The 26,991-nt window shown below is 40.5% G+C and overlaps 1 protein-coding gene across 1 annotated transcript in view; it reads left to right on the forward strand.

Moving 5' to 3' along the window:
* Positions 1 to 1,087: 1,087 nt before the first annotated feature.
* The window catches only part of PPAPDC1A (phosphatidic acid phosphatase type 2 domain containing 1A), a gene marked incomplete at its 5' end in the record, with an annotated part of 33,085 nt that continues 7,181 nt past the window's right edge, over positions 1,088 to 26,991 (forward strand). The window contains 4 exons of the mRNA XM_010003993.1: positions 1,088 to 1,201; positions 6,839 to 6,929; positions 10,217 to 10,280; positions 12,719 to 12,843. Of these exons, the coding sequence (XP_010002295.1) occupies positions 1,088 to 1,201; positions 6,839 to 6,929; positions 10,217 to 10,280; positions 12,719 to 12,843 (394 nt within the window). The remainder of the gene's footprint in view (positions 1,202 to 6,838; positions 6,930 to 10,216; positions 10,281 to 12,718; positions 12,844 to 26,991) is intronic.

The raw sequence follows: 26,991 nt of genomic DNA on the forward strand, positions 1-26,991 counted from the left end.
TCTAATCTGATGTGTTTTCCAGAAGTGCACTGATGCATGGATGGACTCTGATCACCTGGAACCATAAATGTTTGGGTATTGTTTGTTTTTTACAGTTAGTAGAAATGCTTCAAGGCCTGGATATGTCAAAGAAGGTGTCTCTGCTTCCAGACATTCCTTGAATTAACTATCAGTCCCAGAGCTTTGAGAGCTGCCTGAAAACGGTCACCAGGGCAGAAGATACCTGAGGGAATATGTCATATGAGATGTGACTGGCTGAAAAATGTAGTCATTGACACTCAGCTGGCTTCTTTGATTTCTTGTGTGCCCAGACATGCATGTGTTTATCTCTTTGTTTATGTTTAGATGACAGCACTGAACTACCTCCTGGCCATGGATCCTGTAGACATCTTCATAACAGATGTTAATTCCTGGATGGTGTAGCTGTGAACTTTGTTATTCAGTTCTCCCAAGTGACACATGTTGGATGTCATACCCAGGCCTGTGACTTTACTTGGCAACAGAACCATTTCAACCAGCAGTTAGTTTCTTCTAGCTCCCACTAGGCCAAAAAAAGAAAAAAAGTGTTTCTACAAGCCCATCCTGTTCTAGGAGATACTCTCTAAAGTTATCTGCTCTTTCTATCAGGAGAAGGAATTGTCTGGGCTGCTTCTTCCTCCCTGCTTTGTGATCCTGCAAATACAACTGCCATACTTCAAACTCTGAACCTTGACATTTGAAAGACACATTCTGTATTGGATAGCTGGTGTATAATTTCTTCAGTATAAAACATTTGCTGCATGATTTTTCTAGTCTCACAATATGCTTTGCACACTTTTCTCACAAAAAATGAAGTGACATTATATTCTCCATAGCAGAGTTTATGTAACTTTTATAAAGTTGTAGAATACAGGTTTTAAAAATCCTTTTTCAGATGGTACATTTATGAAGGTTATATTACTGAAAAGCAGTGAGGTGGGATAGCAGTGTATTCTAAGGATAATTAATGCATGCTATATCATAATGAGCTTTGGGAGAAGTTTTAAATCAGCAGAACTCTTCTGGATGATTTGAAATAATGAAAATAATTTTCTCTTTAATTGTTATTTTTAGTTTTACAGAATTTTTGGATCCATTCCAGCGGGTTATCCAGCCAGAAGAGATCTGGCTATATAAGAATCCTTTGGTGCAATCAGACAACATACCTACACGTCTTATGTTTGTAAGTACTAAAGGTTTATTGGTCATTTGATGGCTACAAATTAAGTACACTTTCATTTGCTAAGCAGTAGGAAACCTTTCATACTTATAGCATATGCCTGTAAATCTAATAACGATTGTTTTCCAAACCAGGGAGGTGCAAAATGACAGAACGTAGGAAATCGTGGGGAGTTTCTAAAAAGCAGCATTACCAGGTGACTGAATTTAGGCATGTTGAGTTTACAGTTTAAGATTTAAAGTTTCAAGATTCAGTGTTGATATAAAGGGATTATAGAGAAATTATTAGAGAAACTTTCTGAACTGGCTGGTTGTGTGACCTGACAAAACCTTGCCATGCTCTTATTAGGTTTTAGTGCTTAAAGTTTGAAATCCAGTTTGTTTTATGTGTGTTAAGCACTGAGAGATTTGCCTCCAAGTCCTTTTTTTTTTTTTCTTCCTTTCTTTTTTTTTTTTTTTACATGTAGACAAAACCTTTGTTTTAGCTTCTGCCAAAAAAGAGTACTAAATATATCATAGAGCTGCTCTGCTGTCACTGTTCCTTGGGCTGTCGCCAGCACAGCTCACGTTGACTGATCAACAGCTCGGCCTGTTGATTTACAAACTGGCTGGTTGATTTTGATGGTTTGGTTGTCAAAACTGATGGTATTGATAACCTTCTCTAGCAATGAGTAACAATTGTGATAATCTACATATAAAACTGTAAGAATACAGTAAGACCACTAGTATCAACTGCTGGGTTATTTTATGCACTAGGAGATTTGAATTCAAGAGAAATGTTGTGAATACTCCAAGCTCAGATCCAAACGGATCCAGGCTGGAGAGCTGGGCAGGGAGAAACCTAATGAAGTTCAACAAGGGCAAATGCAGAGTGCTCCATCTGGGATGAAGAACCTCAGGCAGAACAGGTTAGGGATTGACCTGCTGAGTAGCTCTAGGGAAAAAGACCTGGGAGTCCTGGTGGACAATAGGCTGACCATGAACCAACAATGTGCCCTCACAACCTGAAGAGCCAGTGCCACCCTGGGGTGCATTCAGAAGACTGTCCAGCAGGTTGAGGGAGTTTCTCCTCCCTCACTTCTCTGCCCTGGTGAGGCCTCACCTGGAGCACTGTGCAGTTCTGGACTCCTCAGTTCAAGAAGGACAAGTAGTACGGACTAAGATGATTAAGAGTCTGGAGCATCTACCATATGAGGAAAGACTGAGAGCTGAGGCTGTTGAGTTTAGCAAAAAGGAGGCTGAGAGGGGATCAAGAAGATGGGGTCAGACTCTTCTCAGTGGTGTCCAGTGACAGAACAAGGGATAATGGTCACAAACTGGTACACAAGATGTTTAACCTAAGCGTAAGAAAATACTTCTTTATTCTGAGGGTAGCAGAACACTGGAACAGGCTGCCCAGGGAGGCTGTGGAGTCTGCATCCCTGGAGACATTCAAAACCCACCTGCACATGTTCCTCTGTCATCTGCTCAAGGGGATCCTGCTCTATCTGGGGGGCTGGACTTGATGATCTCCAGAGGTCACTTCCAACCCCTAACATTATGTGATTCTGTGAAATCAGACAACACCTCAAAGACTGGAAAGGCCTGAGCCTTGTTCTAGCTCTCTATCTGTAGATATTCCTTGTCTTGGAAGGTGGAAGGTGCTGTCAGCTTCTCTTGAATGCGTGGTAGTATGTGAGAGTCCCTATAACTTTAACTTTAGCATGGCTTGCCAGGATGAATAATGAATGAGGGAGGTTTTGTTCATGTTTCACAAAAGCAAGGCACTGTTGGAATATGTCACTGCTGGAAAGCAAAACATTGCTGAGATGCATTTGGAGAGAGTATTGTTTGTTAGACCCATGCAGAATCTTTTTGCAAAATAAAGAGAAAGGAGTTTTTAACAACCCAAACTTTCTTGATATGTGCATTTTGCTGCAGAGTCAAAAAATACCTTCCAGGTAACGTTCTTGTGTAAGAAACAACAATGTGCTGCAAACAACAGTAGCTCTTCATCCCTCTCAAAAATCCATGTGCTTGTGAAATATGAGGAAATCTGCAGTTTTACTGGATTTCTGAAGATTGATTGTCAAGTGTTTAAAGCAAGCTGCCACTTGAATTCTATTCTTTGTTGGTATTTTCTGCTGCTCCTGCTTGTTCAAAAGATTTCTATCTCCATCAAACCATCATTCTAAGCCTGTCAGCCTGGCTATATTTCTGTATGTTCTTCAACAATGGAAGAACAAATGGTTCCAAACTCACTTTTTTACATGTAGACAAAACCTTTGTTTTAGCTTCTGCCAAAAAAGAGTACTAAATATATCATAGAGCTGCTCTGCTGTCACTGTTCCTTGGGCTGTCCCCACCACAGCTCACGTTGACTGATCAACAGCTCGGCCTGTTGATTTACAAACTGGCTGGTTGATTTTGATGGTTTGGTTGTCAAAACTGATGGTATTGATAACCTTCTCTAGCAATGAGTAACAATTGTGATAATCTACATATAAAACTGTAAGAATACAGTAAGACCACTAGTATCAACTGCTGGGTTATTTTATGCAGTAGGAGATTTGAATTCAAGAGAAATGTTGTGAATACTCCAAGCTCAGATCCAAACGGATCCAGGCTGGAGAGCTGGGCAGGGAGAAACCTAATGAAGTTCAACAAGGGCAAATGCAGAGTGCTCCATCTGGGATGAAGAACCTCAGGCAGAGCAGGTTAGGGATTGACCTGCTGAGTAGCTCTAGGGAAAAAGACCTGGGAGTCCTGGTGGACAATAGGCTGACCATGAACCAACAATGTGCCCTCACAACCTGAAGAGCCAGTGCCACCCTGGGGTGCATTCAGAAGACTGTCCAGCAGGTTGAGGGAGTTTCTCCTCCCTCACTTCTCTGCCCTGGTGAGGCCTCACCTGGAGCACTGTGCAGTTCTGGACTCCTCAGTTCAAGAAGGACAAGTAGTACGGACTAAGATGATTAAGAGTCTGGAGCATCTACCATATGAGGAAAGACTGAGAGCTGAGGCTGTTGAGTTTAGCAAAAAGGAGGCTGAGAGGGGATCAAGAAGATGGGGTCAGACTCTTCTCAGTGGTGTCCAGTGACAGAACAAGGGATAATGGTCACAAACTGGTACACAAGATGTTTAACCTAAGCATAAGAAAATACTTCTTTATTCTGAGGGTAGCAGAACACTGGAACAGGCTGCCCAGGGAGGCTGTGGAGTCTGCATCCCTGGAGACATTCAAAACCCACCTGCACATGTTCCTCTGTCATCTGCTCAAGGGGATCCTGCTCTATCTGGGGGGCTGGACTTGATGATCTCCAGAGGTCACTTCCAACCCCTAACATTATGTGATTCTGTGAAATCAGACAACACCTCAAAGACTGGAAAGGCCTGAGCCTTGTTCTAGCTCTCTATCTGTAGATATTCCTTGTCTTGGAAGGTGTAAGGTGCTGTCAGCTTCTCTTGAATGCGTGGTAGTATGTGAGAGTCCCTATAACTTTAACTTTAGCATGGCTTGCCAGGATGAATAATGAATGAGGGAGGTTTTGTTCATGTTTCACAAAAGCAAGGCACTGTTGGAATATGTCACTGCTGGAAAGCAAAACATTGCTGAGATGCATTTGGAGAGAGTATTGTTTGTTAGACCCATGCAGAATCTTTTTGCAAAATAAAGAGAAAGGAGTTTTTAACAACCCAAACTTTCTTGATATGTGCATTTTGCTGCAGAGTCAAAAAATACCTTCCAGGTAACGTTCTTGTGTAAGAAACAACAATGTGCTGCAAACAACAGTAGCTCTTCATCCCTCTCAAAAATCCATGTGCTTGTGAAATATGAGGAAATCTGCAGTTTTACTGGATTTCTGAAGATTGATTGTCAAGTGTTTAAAGCAAGCTGCCACTTGAATTCTATTCTTTGTTGGTATTTTCTGCTGCTCCTGCTTGTTCAAAAGATTTCTATCTCCATCAAACCATCATTCTAAGCCTGTCAGCCTGGCTATATTTCTGTATGTTCTTCAACAATGGAAGAACAAATGGTTCCAAACTCACTGTAAACAGAACTTTTAAGTGGAAATGGTGCATCTTTTTGCACAAAACCTAGTGTCAGCCTTTCAAAATGTAAGGAAGGGGGAGCAGAGTCCAGGCTGTGTTTTAATCTGCATGGTTGACTGAGTTAAATAATATTTTGCAAATGCAGATGAGGGGGTATATGGTCTAAGATTCACCAGCAAAATAAGAAATACGGTACATTGTCAGGTTGTTCCCTCTTCAGGCATTCAAAAAGCATAAAATGAGGACTGGGATTGATGTATATTACAAAAAGAAGAGAGTCAAACATCTTTTGTCATAACCTGTGTGTCCTGTCTCTGTTTTTTATTTCAGTGGGGCTCTTTAAGTAAGGCACTCTTCACCCTAGGTTAAGATAGCATGATCTTACTTAAGCCCTGCCACTCCTCCTGCCATATATACAGCTTAATTTTTTCCTTGTTTAAAAAACAAACAAGCAAAAAAACCAACCAATATTTTTTACTTCTCTTCAAGAGAATAAATGCTTTTGAAATACTTTGATTTTATTTTTGAACAAATGCAATTGTGGAGAGGTTTGTAGATCTCAGGAGCAAACTGGTTAACTTAGACTGGAACCAGAAAGATGCATAAATGGACCACTTTGCCTACAAGTTGTCTTTTGCCTCTCCAGTTGAAAGTCTGGGACAGAAGGGATGATGGGTGGACCAGTTGGGAACAAAATAATAATTTTCATGGCAAGCTACTAATTAAAAACTGCTTGCTATTGTGCTTCAGAGAAACTGATACATCTCTCTGGAGAAAGACAGTAAATACCCTCTCTGGAGGACAGACTGCAGCACAGACACTGAACAAAGTAGGATGCTTTTGGGATAACTGGCACATTTACAGTGAATCATCAACCATAGTCCCCATGATAATGGAGATGCTGTTCTTGGAAGTCAAGTGTGTGCATTGATGTGCAGATGCTATTTCAGGTTCCTTGTAGAAATAATCCTGTCCTACAAGCACTGATGATAAAATAGTGTCTTTATGCTTAACCAGTGAGTGTATTTGCAGATATTCAGGTGTTGCTTTCCTGGTTTTGAACAAAATCAAGCAGTTGGCTCTGCATCCAAGTGCTTGTAAATGAAAAGTAACAATAAGACATGATCTTCTCAGAGCTTCCAAGAATGCGAGTGAAAAGGAAAAAAAGAAAAGGTAAAATAAAGAGCATTTTAAAATGCCAGGAACTTTGTCCTGGAGACACATGTTGAATACATTGAATAGGGAGCACAGCCTGGATGGGCTGCCTTCCAGAGCAGTGCTGAGGGTGGAAAAAATGTACAGGCACGCGTGGATCAGCATTTGAATTGTGTGGACTTTATAGACTCTTGCTTTTTCATTTATGAAAGTGACACTTTAAGTGCAGCTTCAGGCAATTACAAATCAATTATAACCCAGTTATGTTACAATTTTAATGTATCCATTGCCCTGTAGTTTCAAAGACAAATCTTTCCACTTTGCTTAAGGTCAGGAGTTTGACAAAGATCAGTCAGCCTCCCAGTTTAAACGGAGATAACTGGAACTAATTATAAATCAGCTGGACTGGAAAGGAATTTACTCTCTCACACATGAAATTTGTTATCTTTTACAGGCAATCTCATTCCTCACGCCACTCGCAGTCATTTTTGTGGTGAAAATAATCCGCCGAACAGACAAGACTGAAATTAAAGAGGCTTTCTTAGGTAATGTATGTCATACTTCCAAGTTGGAAAAATGTGTGATAGCTCTCAGAGATTGATTCCAATTGCACTCTAAGCCTTGAAGGAAATTTGTCTCATTTACAGTCCATTATGGTGGTTTTTAGTGCAGTTATATTTTTCAAGCCATCTCACTAAACCTGTGTTTTTATGTGTGCTTCTAAATGTACACACAGACAAGATCATCTCAGAGACTGTTCAGATGTCTGTTTTTCTCTCGCATCAGATCTGTTACTTGCCTCTGATTTATACCTGCAGCTATTCTAATTTAAGGGATTGACTGGAAAGCTCTGTGAGACTCAGCTGCTTAGTGTAGGAAATTACTCCTCTCATTGTTTTCTCTGACCTTCTGGAGTTTGCTGTTCCTCACTGCAAAATCGTGCTCATGGCTCAGCTTTTCTAATCACCAGCTGGTGTTTCATCTTGAACTGCCAGTGGAGTTAGATGGGTATTTAATCCTGGACTGTGAACTGCTATGGCTGTACTATGAGTGAGTTCTAATTACAGTTGTAGGCAGAAACTTTGAGCAGAGCAGTAGATAGACAGTGGGGATGGTAAGTCTTAAACTATTTCAGCTAATTCTGCCTGTGCCTATATATTGAAGTCTTTAAATAGATGCTCAGATCCTTTTTACACAGATATTGCCAGAGACCTAAACTGCCCTGAGCACTCTCAGTGGCAGAGGCTACTTTAAAGCACCAAGAACTGCAAATGTTTTTGTTGGCAGGATATTTGAAATATGCCTAATTCTGAAATAGTCCTTTACTGGCTAATTCATGCTTTAACTAACTGGTCATTAAATTGTAAGGGTAAAGCAGTGCTCAGCCTTGCTCTAGCTGGGTAGGATGTAAATGCTACTATGTATTGGCCTTTGAACTTTTTTTTTTTTTAGACAAGGTGGGGTTCCCATACCTTGTTCTTTCTCCAGCTGCTCTAATCCAAGGGTGAAGAGATGGTAGTTTTGTTTTGGCTGCTGCCAGTCATTTGTAGTAAGTTCTGGGCTGTTTTACAGTGATATTTTACTGATAAGTCCATTCAGTAGAATTACTCAGTTTCATAACATGCATATGGTCACAATTCTGAGTTTCACCTTCTGTTGTTTCAGAGGGTAAGGAGCTTTGGATTAATTTCTCCCTCACTTATCCTCACCTCATTGTTCTAAAGAGATGCTCTGTTCTTGCCTTCTGTGATGATTCCCTCTATAATGTCTAGGAGAAAACTTGCCAGCTTCCCCAGTATCCTCCTTGCTGTTCAGACTTTGAAGGAAAGCCCAGCCTTGATGTGCTGTTCTGTGGGATATCCCTGTTCAGTATGTGCTGTAAGAATGGAACATCTTGTGGCTTAATTATGTTCAAGTGTCCTGTACAGTCATATGATTCAGTATGTTAATGTGGTGATGGGAAGCTGATGTGGAGATTCATTAACTGTGGCAGAACTTTGCAGATTTCCTGAGATCTGGCACATAATGCTCATAATGAATTCCCAGGAAGTCTCCCAAAAGGTGAATTTCTTTAGGCATCATATGTAGAAGAGATCAAAGGTTAAAAGGATGAGAAAAGGCTTTGCTCTTCATATAGCCATTAATATAAAGAAGGTGATTCAGTGCATCTAGGGCAAGGAGTAGCTAGCTTCCTAATGTAGGAGGCCTTAATCCCTCCTGGAAGTGCCTACACCTCTTTGCAGACTAGACTGTATGACTTTTGGAGGGCAGTATGAACCTTTCCTAAAGGGAACAAAATGAGAGCAAATAAATGCAATTGGTTTGTCAGCTCACATTCACACTGTCATTTGATACCTGGTTTGCCCTTGGAAGGAATCTGCAGCAGTGGGAGCCTGGTTCAGTCAGGTATGCAAAGCCAAGGCAAAGCTCAAGGGAAAGGGTAAACTTGACTGCATGTCTCAGCAAGTGGGTATCTCTACATCTCCCATTCCTCAAAATGCATTGGACTTGGTGGAAAATTTCAGTTCCCCATGCAGTCACCAGAAACGACTGAGAGAAAAGAACTGAGAGGAAAAAGAGGGCAGGGGATTGAGTGGTCACTGGCAACACAGGTGTTAGAGGGGAAGCCTTTTTGAGCCGTGTCGGTGTCTCTGAGACTGACTTGGTCTTGTATTTTTGCTGGCAGCTGTAGCTGTAGTATGAGAAAACCCTTGGTTTTGCTTTGATGGAGGACCTCTTTTTTTTTTTTAACTTAAAGAAAAATAGGTCCTATAACACATTTTTATGATCTATAACACCTTCAGGCAAAGGTTTTATGGGCACAGGGGGAGTGCTGCAGAAGTGCAGCATCTGGGGCAGCAGTCCAAGGAGAAAATAGCTCGTGTGGCTGTCATAATCAAAAGTGATGTGACTGTTACTGTCTGGCTGGAAATCAGACATTTGCCTGATACTTTTTTTTTTCTGATGAGAAATAAACTTCAGTGGCTCTTGTGTTGGTAAGAGGAAGCTACAACGTGAACTGCATTATTAATCAGTTTTAATCTGAATGGAGTGTATACACTGGATCCAAGTGCCGCTGAAATCAAGGCAGAGATCTCCACAGATTTTAGATGAGGTTCTTTGGACAGCCTAGGGACTCAGCAGATGAGTACAAATAAAAAAGATTATTCAGTCATAATTAGTATGACAGTTCCTGTTTATTACTCCAGTTGTGTTAAGAAAATTGGTTAATCCTGGGAACACATGTGAGGGGGAAATGTCAAGATTTTTAGTCAGAACATCCAGATCCTTTCAAAAGTAAAATTAAAAAAAGTCATCCAATTCTAGTTTTAGACAAAAGGCAATTCTTTAACCTGAAAGTGGATTGTTTAAGTGCATCATATAAATATGCACACACATACATACATAAACACATGCATACATGTTAAGACGTATCTCGTGTCTAGGTCTACACAGGAATTCTTGACCCAAAGAGTGTAAGATTTTTATCTGGTAAACTGAAAAACTGCCAAGCTCAGTATTTGATTCTTTAATAATTGTTTCCATCTGATGATTAATGCCTGTGCAAATGGCATTATAGGAAAATTGGCTTTGTGTAAGAAAATAAGATTTCTCAGGAGTACAAGCAGAACAAAGCAAGTGAAGTGATTATTATGATGCTCTGGGGTCTGTCTTTGGTGTGGCTAGTAAGAAATACAGCTGGCTGCAAAGATCATTCAGTTTCCAGTCCAGTAAAAGTTTCAGTCTGTAAATCAAATGCTGCAATGCTGCAAATAAATAGCTTGGTATTTACGTTATCATTATTTTTCTGTTTGTTCATTCTGTTTTGTAGCTGTTTCCTTGGCTCTAGCTCTGAATGGTGTCTGCACAAATACAATTAAATTAATTGTGGGAAGGTAAGTCTTGTCATGTTATATTTGGTAGCTTTAACTGTAAAGATAGTTGAAGACAGATTGACAAATAAAATGTGTCTTAATAAAAAGACAGCTGCTGCTCCAAAGCATGTAGAAACAAAACAGGCCCCTGTGAAGCTGTTCTTTCCCTGGTGCAGGTGTTATACAACTTCATTCTGTGACATCCAGCTGTGGCAGAGATCTCTGTGCCCGGTTGTTCTGCTATTTGTTTGACCAGTTGGTGGATCCAGGCAAATGAGGAATTAGAAAGGACATGTGTGAGCTGAAATCAGTTCATTAAACTGGCAACACGGAAGGGGAGAGTCACAGCATGTGGAATTTTAGGTGCCAGTGTCACTAGTCTGATAAAATAGGAATCAATTGAGTCTCTCTATATCCCAGTGCCCACATTATGTGTGAAACATATTACTGAGTGTGGTATTTCCAGGTGGCATTAAGATTTGTGGCAGAATAAAACTTGGAGCTAAGCAATAAGTGGACTGCTGGGGAGGCCATTATGTAGGGGACCGTAGATTTCATAGAATCATACAACTACTCAGGTTGGAAAAGACCCTTGGGATCACCAAGTCCAACCATCATCCCTACTCTACAAAGTTCTCCCCTAAACCATCTCCACCAACACCACATCCAAACGACCCTTCCACACATCCGGGGATGGTGACTCAACCACCCCCCTGGGCAGCCTGTTCCAGTGTCTGACCACTCTTTCTGTGAAAATTTTTTTCCTAATGTCCAGTCTAACCCTGCCCTGTTGCAGCTTGAAGCCTTTCCCTCTTGTTCTGTCGCTAATTACCTGTGGAAAGAGACCAGCACCAACCTCTCTACAATGACCTTTCAGGTAGTTGTAGAGACTGATGAGGTCTCCCCTCAGCCTCCTCTTCCTCAAACTAAACATTCCCAGCTCCTTCAAGTGATTTGAATGAAGGGCTCAGAAAAATACAAGCAAACAGGAAAAAAATATAATAAAAAAATAAATGTATATTTAGGTATTTTTAAACTGTACAATTTTTGCATTATTTCAGCTGAAAAGTATTCATCTGACTTGAATTCATACACTACTGAATAGAGTCCAATGCTGCATTTGTGTTTACCTGTCTTGCAGCATTCAGGAAGCAGTACTTGTATTTGGTTTCTCATGAGCCCTTTCTGCTGCTGATGTCCTGACAATAAAGTTAGTGGGCACTTTTAAATTTAAGAGTGCTTTTGAAATATAATTCAGAATGTCTGCACCATCTTCTTCAGGCAAACATGAGATCATTTTTGCCTGCATTCCAAGCCAACAAGTTACCTTGTGCTCCAAGCCAGCTCTGTTATCTTGTCTCTCAATCTGTGGTCATTTGCCTTGGTTTTCTGCATGGTTTATTTGCTGAGGATCACTAGGACACCAGTCAAAGCTACGAGCTACCACTCAGCTTAGAGCAGGGTCAAAAGAAACTTACTTTGAAGGTTTGCTTAATGCAGTTAGAGAGTCAGCATCAAGGCTGGCAGTAGAATTACTGGCATTACTCTGCCCTGGTAAAACCTCACCTAGAATACTGCATCCAGTTCTGGTGCCCCCAGCACAAGAAAGATGTGGACCTGTTGGAATTTGTCCAGAGAAGGGCCACGAAAATGATCTGAGAGCTGGAGCAGCTCTCTTATGAGGACAGGCTGAGGGAGTTGGGGCTGTTCAGTCTGAAAAAGAGAAGGCTCTGGGGGAACCTCATAGTGGCCTTCCAGTACCTGAAGGGGCCTGCAGGAAAGCTGGGGAAGGACCTTTTACAGGGGCTTGCATTGAGAGGACAAGGGGTAATGGTTGTAAACTGAAAGAAGAGAGATTTAAGTTAGAGGTCAGGTGTAAATTCTTCAGTGTGAGGGTGGTGAAACACTGGAACAGGCTGCCCAGGGATGTTGCCGGGGCTTCATCCCTGGAGGTGTTGAAGGGCAGGTTGGATGGGGCTCTGAGCAGCCTGGTCTAGTGGGAGGTGTCCCTACCCATGCAGGGGATTGGGACTAGATGATCTTTAAAGTCTCTTCCAACTCCAAACATTCTGTGGTTCTGTAATTTGGTGGGGTTTTTGTGCCAGTCTCATAGCCTACGTTGTAGTCCTGTTCTCAGCTAGATGTGTTAAGGCTTGTGGAGCTTTGTGGGGTTGCTGCTTGCTCTGTCACTGGGAAGTGCTGTGTGAGATTGATTGCTCTAGCAAGAGTGACCCTGCCTGTTGTTTTCAGAGGCAGCACTGGAAGCCTCCCTGAGAGAGACTGCCAGTAAACTTGTGCCCTTGAATTGGGTGTTCAAGGAAAACAAAGCATTTCTGTCGCTGTGTTAATGCAGGAGGGAACGAACTCTGTATGTAATGAGAAGTAAATGTAATAATCACTTTGAGGTTCATTTGTTACTACAGCTTTTATATTTTTAATATCCATGGTGTTTTTTGTAGACCGCGTCCCGATTTCTTTTACCGCTGCTTTCCAGATGGAGTAATGAACTCTGAAATGCACTGCACAGGTGATCCAGATCTGGTGTCTGAAGGCAGAAAAAGCTTTCCCAGTATCCACTCTTCCTGTAAGTTCATTTAAATGCAGTGCCCTTTTTTTTTTCTTTTTTTTCTGCCTTTTTTATTTTTTTTAAATGCTGTCCTATCTATGTTTTGGAATTGCTCTTTTTTTTCCCCCCCTGTAAGGTCATGAACCTGATTTTGACTTCACTGAGAGCTAGAGCAGGACTATCAGCAGAGTGAAGCACTATTCAAGGTTAAATACAACAGTGTGGTTCTCAGGGGTATCTGTTCCCTTCTATAGACCTTTGTCTGTATAGTGAATATTTACTCTGTTATGTTCTACTGGAGAATGAAACATGACAAGGTATGTTTGACCTGCATAGTTTTGAGAAGACCTAGTTAATATCTTTCAAGTACTAGATCTATTAAACCAAGGTTCAACAAAGACAGTTCAACTGCTTTTATCATTAAGGTTTCTTCAGGGGAGGTTGTGTGCTCGAAGGTGGAACTGGTAGAAAGAGATACACAGAGGTTGTCATGTAATTTTGATGCTGTTCACCAAGTGAGCTTCAAGAAGTCCCTGTAGCTCTAGAGGCTGCAGTTTGCCAGTAAAAGGATGATTCTCTAGTCCCCTCTGTTCTCTGTTGACAGTATTCACTGATGGCTGTGACTGAGGAAAGAATCCTTCTTTATGTGGGTCTTTCTTCTGATGGCTTGTTATACTTTCATGGTCAGACGTCTGCTGCCACTGGGCTGCTTTGTCTGGGCACAGGCAGGAGGAAATGGTGGCTCTGAGGGCAGCCCCAGCATGCAGAGGAAATAGGTAGAATGTCCTGGCTTCTGTCAGCACAACAGTGGTGTGTAATGAGGGAACAGTGGTGTCAACGACCCCTTATTTAAAAGAGCAGGTGAGCAGAAGAAAGAGGCAAAACTGGCACAGTTTGGAGTTTCTGTGGTTTTTTGTCTGCTCCTAGGACAGCACAGTCACTTGTCATGCCATTTGGCTTTGGGGTGATCCTCAGTCTAGGTCTGCTGGCTTGGTCAGTTACTCCTGGCTCGTGCTGTAAACTGGCAGATGTTTAAGTGGTTTTATGGAAACTCATATGTCTGATATAATTAGTTGTATTGACTCAGATGTTTACCAAGGTTCCTTTCTCTGTCTTGAGGAGCTGACTTCGAGAGTGTTTCATGTCAAGCATCTAATGAAACTTTTCATATGTAAAATAACTTGAACGCTGTGAACTTTTGGGGGGGTTTTGGCTGGTATTTTTGGATGCCTTGTGCTGCTCTGAGAACAGCCAGTGAAGTACCAGCAATTCATACCTCTGGATTTTGTTTTTCTGATATATTTATTTCTTAAGATAATAACTTGAAATTGTCTGATGGTACAGAATTATACACTGCAAACATATTGGGTAATGAGATGAATGGAGTTCTTTCTCTCTTTTTCTTGCTTGAGTTCCAGAAACAGGTAAGGAAGTATATGATGTTTGTGGATATATTGTCAGCTTTACAGTATACTGTTTACAACAAGTAGTATTTATTGCTCTTTGTAGTCTCTCTTCATAGCTGGTTATCACAATTAATTTCAGTTCTCTTGGTTAAGTATATTGTCAACAAAGGCTTAAAATTAAATCTGTGTATACTCTGATGTATTAGGATTTACAGATTAGCCCTCAGCAAGTGTCACAGTTGGTCACCTTCCTTTACTAGAATGCAACAGTTTACTCCAGGGCTGCAAAGTGTGACTTGCAGAAGACACCCAATGTGCTTGTGGTTTTGCACAGACTAGAAACACTGTATGTGTTTCCAGCCATGCTCTGCTTGGCTCTGGCACATGTATTACTTCTCTTACTGAGACTTCTTGTCACAAAGCAAAGTGCTTTGTCCCTGTGCCAGTGGGGCAGCCATGAAAGGCATACTGGGGTTTTGAATATTGCTGATACTGAATTTGGAAGCAGAGTTGTTACTGCAGCTCACACAAAATTCAATTGAAGCAGAATGATGGCCCAGTGTATTTAGGTGAAAATTATGAGATCCACTTTCTCCAGACCAACTAATAAAATACTAGTGTGTAGGTGAGTTGACTATACTTCCCACTACAAAGTTTTTTATTATGTGATAAGAATGAAAAGATGGATATGCAGTAATTTTTATCTATTGGTAAGTGTGTGCTAGAGTGAGGCAATTCTGCAGCTGCTGAAGGTACTTAGCTCTTTGAAGCCTGATGTTATAATATCAAAGTCTCTGACAAGATTGTGTATTTTGAAGCCTTCATATCTATACATATTTTAGTCTCATAATGGAGAAGGAAACCATTTGAATTTATAATCTTATAACCTCTGCTCCTCCTATGTCATCCTTTCTCAGTTGCAGAATTCATGATGCAGCACCAAAAAAGGGTTGTTTTTTTTCTCTTACTGTTTGTTTGGGCTTTTTTCATGCCTGTGGAAATGTGGGGAGCATCAGAGCTGACAAACTATAGTATCTCTTGCTTAGAAGCCTCAGTAAAAGACCCATTTTCATCTTCAAAGCAGTTTTTCTTGGAGCACTCCTTAGACTGTCTGTCACAACTTTTTGTTGTATCAGGTTCAAAAGGAGGCCTTTAACAAGAAAGCCTGTGAGTGTTGTGCTATCAGTACATAGTGCAGGGATGTGTAACATGAGTGACATTGCTGACACCCCCAGCTGGTCTGACCTGACCTTCCATTCTCAAAAAAAATATTGTGAACTACCTGTCTTCCACGTTGAGAGTCAACTTGTGCCTTGAAGGTGTGTTTCCCAGCTGGTCTGATCTGACCTTCCATTCTCAAAAATATTGTGAACTACCTGTCTTCCACTTTGAGAGTCAACTTGTGCCTTGAAGGTGTGTTCTCCTTAGTAGAGAACAGATTATTTTCTTGGCCTAAACTATCATGTCTTTCATTGCCCTGTGCTAAGGAGGGCATGTAATACATACAAGAACAATGTATGGAGCACAAACTGTTTTGTAAAGCCACAGAGGGACTTGCAGATAGCTGCAAACTGTAGTTGCCCAAAGCAATTTTGTACCACAACAGAACAGGAGGCTGAGCCATATGATCTTTAAGGTCCCTTCCAACCTGAACCCTTTCTATGATTCTGAGACCAGAACTCCAGCTGCAGTGGCTGCTGAGAATGAGCTTTGGGCTGGCCAGCCTCATTCAAAGCTACTGTCTCCTAGCTCTGCATTCTGCTGTCTTTTTCTGGAAAGACTGTTGAAGTTGGGTGAGTGCTCTTGGTAACTTTTTATAACAGAAACTTGAGTTTTGAGTCTTGACCTGAAACAAAGTTCACTCATGTTCATATGTTACCTCCCAGAGCAGTAAGTATTTAAACAAAATAAAGTAACTAGACACCACTGATCTGGCAGTCAGAAATATTGCTGAACTGAGCCCAGGAGCTGCATCCAGCCAAAGAAAGGTCTTGTGTTCCTGTGCTTGGGTATGAATGTTGTGAACTGTGATGGTGGAGGGAGTTGAGGTGAGCACAGTGTGGTGATCTCAGTGTGTGGGGCCCTTAACCTGGCTTCTCTTTCCCATAGGAAAGTAGTCATAGGAATTTTTTTAATTTTTAATTTTCTTTATAGTATTAAACTGCTAAAGGAATGTCCAAAGCCATAACCTGCACAGAGGAAGGGTATGCCCACAGACCTACTGCATATCTCATCTCAACAAGCAGTAGGCCATTCTGATGGACATACATACAGCTTTGCAACAGCAGCAAAACCCACACGATTGTGTTCTGCTCTGCTTTCCAGGTAGATGATTTCTGAGTGGATTCTCTCCTGGAGCATTCTTAGGAAAAGTGGCAATTCTGCAGTAAGAGACTGGCTTTCAGTGTTCAGTAAAATGGGTTGTTTAGGTTAGGAAAAAAAGAAAGAAGAAAATAATATCTCTTACACACTGACATGACTGTAGCAATGAAGTCTTTGTATGAACAAGTGTGGGTAAATAATGGTAACACAACCCATTTTCTTTAGAAACAGCAAAAATTCAGTGTGAATGAAATTCCAGATTCTTGACCCTGTTTGCTTCCTTAAAGGCAGTGATTGATTCCTCGTGATAGAACTCCCTTCAGGCTCGTATTCTGCTCAAAACCTTTGCATGCAGATTGCAGTTCCCAGAGTTTTGATCTCAGCTTTATTTAGTGACTGTTCTTATGTGTGCCAATTCTGGGTTGGTCAGAACTATTTAAGCTGTGCTTCTCAGCTAAGGCATTGCTGTCACTGATTTGAGGGTGCTGCATGACACTGGGTCTGACACCTTTGTGCTGAAGAAAGAAAAAATGGCTTGATGAGAGTTTATTTTAACCTCCTTGTTAACCTCCTTGGAGCTGGTACTGCTCAGTATTGGTAGTCAGTGGCAGATCAAGCTCAGGATTGTCATGAATCCCAATATATGCAGCTTGAAATTTATGGCTGCTATAAATAAATGAATGATCAGCTGCTAGTCTGGTTTGTATTAGCTTATGGTTTGATTCACAATTTTTTTCAGGTTGAAGGTACCTCTGGAAATGGTCAAAACAGGGTCAGTGGGAGCAGGTTCCTCAGCCCTGTGTCCTGTTGAGTTTTCCATGACTCTGAATATGGAGATACCACACCCTTTCCATAAGGGAAACCTGTGTTTTTTCTGTCATAGTGAGAATGTTTTTTCTTGTCTTTAAATGTAATTTTCCTGCAGTTTGTGTCCATTGTCTCTTCTTTCCTTTCTTAGGTACCATGAGAAGAGTCTGGCTTTTTGTTCCCTAGAGCAGGACTTTGGACTTCCCTGTGTTGGAACTTCAGAAGATTTGTGTCTGATAGAAAGGTCCAAACTGATCCTAGTAGATTTGAGATCAACTGAATGAAAGACAAGCTTGATAGAAATTAAAATCAGTTGAATAACACAAAGGCTGCAGAGATAATTAAACTTATTATTTCATTTTTTGGGTTGGAAAGATTCACGGGCACAGAAACAATTTAAAAAATAACATCTTCTAGTATGAAAGTCCTATACTAGCAGTAGAAGAAATAGAATATGTTATTTTATTTTTGTAGCTGCAATTTAGTTTCTTTCATGAGTTTGAAAAGTTGACTTTTGGCAAAATTGTGCCATTGATTAATTTTTTTTTTCTTCTATTTTTTTTTTTTTTAAATAGAAATCTTTATTGATTCCAGAGGTTCCTTTTGCAAGGAAAAAAGCAAGGTTTGAAGAAATTACTTTGTGGTAACCTCTCAATTTCATTTCTATAGCTTCTAGAGTGAATGTTAATATAGTGCTATACAATAGCTCTTATTTCTTGTATGTAGTTTGTTTTGGTTGTTTGATTGTTTTGGGGGTTTTATTATCATTTGTATTCTATTGGCTGAAAGAGAGTTGTAGTAATTACTGTTGAATGCAGCTGAAGAATTAGGAGAATTTAATCAGAAATCTGGAATCAAACATATAATCAGAGTATTTTATCATAGGGACAATATCAGCTACTTCTGTGTCATCTGATTTTAATTATCTCCTGGATGAATAAAGGAGTTTCAACGTGTTTGAAAGAATAATAGCCTTTTAGAAATGAAGAACATAATTTTCTCTGCCTTTCAAGCTCTAGCATACACTTACCTCACAGTCTTTGTAGATAAGATGGCAAATTACATGTAAACACTCAACTTTTGTGTATTGATTGACCCAATTTTATAAGGAATTAATGTCTTTAAAAGAATCCATCCCTTTCACTGTATATTTTTAATGACTTGCAATTTTTGTATGTCAGACCTAAGTAGTAATCTATCCTATTAATGTAACTAACATCAGCAGTGGCCAAATTTGTAAGGCTGGAACCCATTGTAACATCATGGAAACGATTTTTTCAGTTTCATTATTCAAGATGAGCCTTTGCAGGGATGAACTTGCTGCAAATCAAGGTACATTCCCATTTGCAACACAGTGCATAATATTGCTCTGTTCAAAGTCAATGTCAGAACTGAATTGCTTTGAGAATGCTAATTTATGAGTAGTTGTTATTACACCATTGAAAAAGTAATCAGCAAACAGGGTCAGTGGGAGAGCAGTGCCCAAGGAGTTAGGTTCTTAATACCACTTCAATATAGCTTTCAGGAAACATTGCCAGTAGAGCAGGTTACACATGGAAGCTTCTGCTTATGTTAGAAGTAGGATGTGCATATTCTGACAGGATTGGATATGAGGTTATCTCTGCTTAGGAAAAGGAACAGTGTCTCCAAGAAAAGAAGCACAAACATCAACAGGACAAGAGTAATTGGTTACTCTTTTCTGCTGGCATAATAAATGAAGTTACATCTTCAGACCAGTCCTGAATAATAGTTGAAGTATCCAGATTCCATTGTGAATGACAGTGGCAATTGTTCAGTCTGTTGTAAGAAGCTTAAGAATATCTTAAGAAAAATTCTTCTGCAGACGTCCCCCAGCCTTATCTTTAAACAAGGAGAGAGGAATCCCAGCTGAGTTTGCCCAACTTATTACCTTTCCTTCCTTTGTGAGCAAGGTCAGCCCCCACATCCTACAGATACTAGGAATATTCAAACCTTTCTCTCCAGCATTGACGCATTCCCCAGAATTGGGGTTCTTGTATTAGCTTCTTGGAACTGCTCTTTGGTAAGGCTCCTAAAGAGCAGAATGAAAGGGACTATACTGGACTGCTGCTATAATTTGTGATTGATAATTATCATCAAATGCAGGTGGCAGGAGGGGGAATGACCTTGTGCATCACCACTCTTGCCTTACAGAGCATCCCAACTCGTCCAGGAAAGACAGTGTACACTACTAAAAGAGGCAGCACTCAGGAGATAGCTCCTTTACCCAGAATACAGAAGGTGAATGCTGAAGGTCTGTGTTTCCCCCTTTTTCTAGAAAGAATGAACAGTTAATTTCTACAAGCTCTCAGGAGTTTGAGTATCAACTGCCTCAGGTGCTAGGTTATCAATCAGCTATGGTGCATGTTACTGGGATAAACAAGGTACCTCTTTGCCTGCCTATTTTCTTTATGAAAAGATACAGCCATGCAGGTGTGCTATTCATCTTTGTCAGTGCTTGCCACTTATCTGTCTGAGAATGTGGCACATCTTAAGGTGAAAGGACACGTCCTTATCATTCCATCAGTTTCTCTGCAGACAATAGGCTTTCTTCCAAGCCCTGTATGAGCATTTTGTTTCTCACCAGCTCCCTGCCTTTTTCATTAAAATGACTGAAGGTGAGGTGTCCTGTCTCTCTAGCAGAATTCAGCAGACCTTTCTGTAGAAAAGCTGAGAGTAATGTGATTCTTCCTGGTAATGTGTGATTAAACAATTCCAAGGACTGCATGAAAAACTGGAAATTGTACCAGATGAGCCTGTTGCTTTCTTGATGTCAGGACCATTGTTTGCTGATTTGCAGTCCACTGTAATTTGTGATTCACACAGGACACCAAAGAGGTGTGTGGGTTTGTGTGTGGGTTTTTTATTTGGTTTTGCTTTTCCTGGTCTAGAGACCAGATCATGCAGGGAACTTAACTGGCTCCCCAGTTTCAGAGGGACAGGAATATGTTGGAAAGAGTCCAGTGGAGGCTACAAGGATGATTAAGGGACTGGAAGATCTGTCAATAAAAGGAGAGGCTGAGAGACCTGGGGCTCTTTAGTCTAGAGAAGAGATGACTAAGAGGGGTCCTTATTAATGTCTATTAAATATCTGAAGGGTGGGTGTCAAGAATGGGCCAGTCTCTTTTCAGTGCCTGTGATAGGATGAGGGGAAATGGCACCAAGTGACAACACAGGAAGTTCCACCTCAACATGAGGAAAAACTGCTTTACTGTGAGGGTGACAGAGCCCTGGGACAGGCTGCCCAGAGAGGCTGTGGAGTCCCCAACTCTGGAGACTTTCAAGACCCAGCTGGACATGTTCCTTTGTGTTCTGCCCTGGGTGTTTCTGCTGTGGCAGGGGGGTTGGACATGATGATCTTCAGAGGTCCCTTCCAACACCTAAGATTCTGTGATTCCAAGGTTTCAGAGCAGAGTAAATGAAAATGTGGAATTGTCTTGAATTCATGAGGAACAGAATGAATGGCTGAGCCAACATAATTCTTCTTCAAGTGCTGGAGAGTCATAGTTAAAGAAGTGAGTTGGAAGTATGAGTGAATCTCTAAGCTTAGCTGGCATAAGATAGATTTTCTAGCAGCTGTTGCTGTTCTTGATTATCAATGGCTGTTAAATTTGCTGTCATCTGTGTAGGGGAAAAGCTTAATTGCCTTTCAGTCTAATTCTCCCATTTTTTCTCTTGCTTGACTTGAACTTTTCAGGTAAAATTAGTAACCTAAGGTTAAGGTATATGCTTGATTTCACAGCCTGCATAAGACTTGGTAGTGGTACTGTAGACTTTAGCTGTATGTAAAGCTAGGATCATTGTTCTTCTGGCTGACCTTTATCAGTTAAAAGGACTTTGAGTTATACTAGAGATCTGGAGATCAATTTTAATCTGTGACCTGCAGTGACAGCTCTTCTCTGGAGCAAAATAGGTCAGAAAGCTCAAGACTAATTTGAAAACTGAAGACTATCATCTCAACTCAGACAGAGGAGGCTGGCACATCAATTTCTGACCATATTTAAAACAGAAGTCTCATTACACCATTGGCAAACACTCAGTTTCCTTGGTGTTGTTTAGCATTTCTGTGTGAGAACAAACCAAATGTAGAGAAGTTTCTGTAACAAGTGTATTTTTAGCTCTTCCTCAGTCATATATCCTTCACTGTGGAGTTTTCCTTAAGGTAGTTAAGCTCAACAGTGGGCTGTTCTGGGCAGCATTTGGAGGGTAAGAGAAACTCAGATGCTGCACTGGATGTGAGGGGCAGGTAAACAGCCCAAGCAAAACCATGGCTTGGTTGCACGTTCTTCGTATTCACTGCAGAAACAAGTTTCTCTCTTCTAACTTTAATTTCAAGTCCAGCCCAGGTCTCATGAAGGATATCAGCTCATCCTCTTCTGCAAAGAAGAAAATAGAGACCCATATGTCTAGTCAGAATCCCTGTTTTAAGAAATAAAAGCTGGTATTTGTGCATGATTTTGACCCCATGTGCCATCAGCTGTGAAACACTTTGATCACGTTTGATCAGGAATGACTACTAGAAGCAGTCCTTGCTCTTAATCTTGGTAGAGTAATTTTCTGTGTCTGTAGAGAGTGGGGGCAAGGCTTTCTGTGGCAGCATTTTCATTCTCATCAGGCCTCTGCTGCTGAAATAGTGTTATGACTGTCCCCTCCTGCAGAACTCTGTTTCACATCACCATGTGGGCTTGCATACCACAATAAAATTAAAGCAGAATATGTCTGAGAGTGTTCTGCCCAGCCTGGAGCTACTTGGAAGTAAAACCAACCATTCTGCTTCCATGGGGACTTTAAGTCTGTCTACAAGGTGGTCACCTTAGTGAGTTGGAGTGTGTTTTCTCCACTCCATGAGTACTAGTCGTGATCAGTCCCTAAATTATACTAGTTGACTCAAAACCCTTTGGAGCAGCAAGACTGATAAAGCTGACTCACCTAAGTACATGTTCTTGTGTTACAAATAACCCTGAGTCAATCCAGGATAATTTCAATAAAAGCAAGAGTACCAACTACATTTCTGCTGTAACCAAAAGAAAAATCAATAAAAAACTTGAAATTGAATCAGAAAGTTAAAATGTGAGGCACCTTTCCTCAGAGGTGGCTGACTGATGTATCAAATTGCAGACAGTCATAAAGATTTCTGAAAACATGTATTTAGGTCTCCTGTAAGCAAGGGGGTATTGCAAGTCTAAAAACTATGAGATAAATGCAGGAAATCAAGCATATTATTTCTGCCAGAGAACAGTACAGAACATCTGCAAAAAGCCTCGTTTGGGTTTTGTTATTACTGTCAATTCTACAGAGAAAGCACCAACTATTGCAGATAAAGAAATACATATTTATTTTCCCTTCCCTTCTGCAGAGGGGTGAGCAAATAATGGAGTTAGTGTTTTGACTTAGAAAACTAGTACTGCTTTGTTGCAATCAACTGGTTTCTCTGGTGATTTTCTCTTGAGACTTTTAGTTTTTCTTTGTTTCAGTCTGAACTAAGACAATGGTTTTAGCAGTCTCTCTGTCTGGGGTTCCTACATTCTGTTGAAACAACCAGAAACTTGGAAAATAATTTTGAAAGTTTCTGGTCATGTTGGAAGGCAATGCTGGTTGGACTCCTGGATGAAGCTGCAAGTGGATAATAGCACAGGAGGTCTTTAAAAAAAATTCTCTTGTGGGGAGAGGGAGGAAGGAAAAGCTTTGGATAATGCTACTGAGGGAATTAATCAGAGAATGGAAACCAAAATGGTAGACCAGATATTATTTATGTCATAGGATTTCCACAGACACACAGGACTGAGTATAATTTGAACTGGTGAGGGGTGCTTGGTGGAAGTTCTCTATCATGAATATCCATTTTATTCTTCATTGTATTGGCCTGTCTTCTATGCTGATCTTTTCTCTCTGGTATCCAGGGTTAAGGAAGCTTGAGTGTGAATGAAAAAGAGAGCATCACTGTATCCAGAGAATGCCTCTTGCAGTAGGGAATTGGTAGGAGTTAAAGAAGAGGAGCAGGAGTGTAATTTGGATGTGCCTTTTCATGGGTCTGTTACCAAGCAATATGACATGGCATACCTTGGAAATGCCTGTTTATCTCTAGCAATTACAGTCCTGATAACTGGCTCACATACCAGTGTCTGCATTTCTTTGCATGTGTCCTGTTCCTCCAAGATAAACTGCTTATTTGGGCAGAAAGGGTTCTCAGAATTACTCCTAAATTAGTTTTCTGTCCAGTTCACTCCTTGGTTTTGAGGGAAGGAGAGAAATCTCTTGGGTTTTTTCCTTCTCTAAGACAGTTACACAGTCTGACAGTCAGACTAGGAGACTCCTTGGTGTGAGCTGTCATCTTAGACTAGCAGAGCAGTTCTTAAAAGACACAGCACCTTTGCTGTTGACTGATTGATTGATTCATATTTTATTTTCTATTTCCACTATTTACTGTTCCCCTTGATGTTGTTTTTCACTGTATATGGTGCATTGCTGTTGTATTAACCCCAACAAGTTGCCTTCTCTGATGATATCAAAGCTGATTATGCAGTTCTTGTGTGCGACACGTTAACTTGATGAAGCAGAAATTAAATGTATGTAGTATTTGTGGTGTCTTGCTGTGTCACTAAAAAGAAGAAAGGAGACTGGAAAATATTGTCTCTAGAGTGAAAGGACAGCTAGCACCTCCTCCTCTTTTCCACTTAATAGCTGAAATTAGTCAGTTGTAAAAATGAAGAGATTTTTGCATTTTAAAATCCATTTGTTTGAAAAATTAAAATGATTTATGTGGCTCCAGAGTTATGAAATCATTGAATTTCAGTAGAATTGTTTGCTATTCTGTGATAATTTATATAAAATATTACTGCAGTACATGTAATTATAGTTGGGTATCTAAATTTGAGCTGTTAATTATCTTTAGCTAGCAATTTAATGGAGGATAATCATATTTCCATCAGTTGAAAGTGAACATTTTAAGGAACAGATGAGCTACAACCCACAGGTTTTTGGCAGTAATTGCTGCTTCTCCCTTATTTTCAAGACAAATTTCTTAATTAACAGCTGTATGGCAGTGTCTCTCTGAAATATTTCATCCTCTTAAAGAGGGACTGAGGGATATAAGGAAGGAATGTTTTAGATATGCAAGAGAAAAAAAAAAAAATATCTCCTGCAGGGTTTATTGGCTTCTTAATTCAACTGTAAATATACTCAGGAATGGTTGTGTTTAACACTTTTACCACTTCTCTGCCGTATTTACCTCTCAGAGCTCCATCACAAAGACTGTTTGAATTCATGAGGGGCTCGTGACATGGACTTCTTAAAATTTAGTTTGTCAAATAATCAATCCTGCTCATGGGTTTGAGGTTCAGATTACACACGTGTCTCCAGCAGGAAACTAGAGGTGTAGCAGCAGGATGTTATTTCATCAAGGGATGCACATCTGACCTAGCAAAAAATCAGTCAACACTTGGTATTCCGGCTGCCTGCAAGGAGAGGGGTGCACAAGCCAGGGACCACACTAGAGCAGCACCAGCAGGGGTGTGTTCAAGGACTTGTTGCATCCTGATGTCATTCTGCCGTCTGTCAATCTGATGCAAATTCATTAATTGAACCCATTTTCACCAAGTGTAGTTGAGAAGCATGGAGCTCATGGCAGTGAGTGAAGAATAAAAGCCACACCCTGCAAAGAAAGATGTCTGTAGTCTGGGACAGTTGTGTGATTAGAGCTGAGTTTACAAGACAGTCTCTTGAAGCTGAGAGCACGAGTGCTGAGCCCTTCTCTTCAAATTCCACAATTTGAGTCCTTCTAGGCTTGTCTTTACTGTGTTCTCAGACAAAGGGGATTTGTTCAAGGTTTCTGTCAACAGAAATAGCAACACAGCCTATGGAACAAGTTCACTTTTCAGAATTTTTGTACATGAACAAATCGGAACTTAGTTCTCACTAAGAGGTGCAGCCTGAGACCACTTTGGGTATTTCAGGTGTAATGAGGTATCTTAAAAGGTGCATGAAAATAAAATATGTCAGAAAAAAATCCAAAAAAGGTTCACAAGAAATCACTGTGGCAGTCCTGCCAAAACAACTTAGTGATTAATGCTCTAGTCACTTGCTTGTCAGATCATACAGGTCTAACATGTCTCTGTCTCTGATACCTCCTTTTTGTTTCCCACTTCCCTGCAAACATTTGTATTTTGGGATGTGCTTTTCATGTTGCTTCTACTGAATTGTCTTTCTCTGTGAAAATAATTAAATAAAGCTAGTCCTCAGGGAGGGTGATTGACTGTCCCACTTGGAAAAAAAAATAAAATATTTTGCCTGTGATAATAAGCTCAAAAAGTTCCCTGGGAATTGTGCCTCTCTAAAACCCACTTTGAATTGAATTTCAGCATTAAAATTTATGCAGCCATTTGGTATCATACGTTTTCCTTCAGGAAAGATAAATATTTCAGTTTTTGGATGGTGTGAAACTGAAAACGTGCACCAGTAGCCCCAGCTAAACTTGCAGGAGGCTGCTGTGCAATTCCACTGATGAATAGTATGTGCCTTTGGAAAATGCACACTAATCACTGCAAGTACAAAGCATCACAGACAAAGAGGTGCATCATTTTTTGTGGTAGTTACATAGAATAGATGCATTGCAGTCTCATAATTTGTTGCCACTTAAATAAGTTGAGGATTTATTTTTTTCTCTTCAGCTCAAAAACTGCTTAGTGTAAAGAAGACCAGTATTTTGTGCTTAGCAATGCATCCATTAACACTTGAGAAGCTGCAGAGCCTCCTGGTGTAGTTCAGTTTCCAAAAAGCACTCACAAAAGCAATTACATTTTTAATGAATAATTTATTTGGGGTGCTTTAGATCAGATTCTTGCTCACAGCTTCTCGCTTTATGCATTTCAACTTGTAATCAGTTTGGTCCATAGAGATAGGTTTTTTTAATTCACCTAGGTGCCCTACCTGGAGAAAATTAGATGTCAGGATGGGGTCACTAGTTACTCTCTATTTCTTCTGTGTACTTACTTTTTTTTAAAGAAAGAGATTCATTAGATTAATCTAATGTGGTTTTATTTATTCCAATAACAATGATGCCCAAGAGGAAGCTGTTGGGTTTTTTTAATAGAGTAATAGAATCATAGAATGCCAGGTTGGAAGGGACCTCAAGGATCATCTGGTCCAACCTTTCTAGATAATATTATAGCTCATACAAGGTGGCTCAGCACCTTGAATACCATTATGGTACATTTTTAAAATATACCTTCCAAGAGCAGTTCCAGATACCCCACCCACACAAGACAAGGGGAAAGGCATTCCCTCCAGTTGGTAACACCTAAACTATTAGTATGTAAAAGCTGAAACATCACTTTCTTGTCTCCACACAGAAGTCAACAGCTAGCCCGTTAGTTGTAAAAACCTGTTTAATTTGGTTTGGTTCGACTCTTCCATGTTCTGCCCTCTACTGGTTGCTCATCCATCTGATCTGCAAGGCTTGGACCTGATACCTTTACAGAGTGTCATTATCCATCCCCCTTGAGGTTTTCCATGGTGGCCAGGTTCTGCACCCTTGGATCCCTTTGCAGGAAGAAAGCTTAGAACATGAATTCCTTGGGCAGAAGACATGCTGGCTGTGGTTTTTTTTCCTGGGAAG

Source organism: Chaetura pelagica, unplaced genomic scaffold, assembly GCF_000747805.2.
Source record: "Chaetura pelagica isolate M959 unplaced genomic scaffold, ChaPel_1.0 scaffold248, whole genome shotgun sequence".
NCBI classification, from domain to species: Eukaryota; Metazoa; Chordata; class Aves; order Apodiformes; family Apodidae; genus Chaetura; species Chaetura pelagica.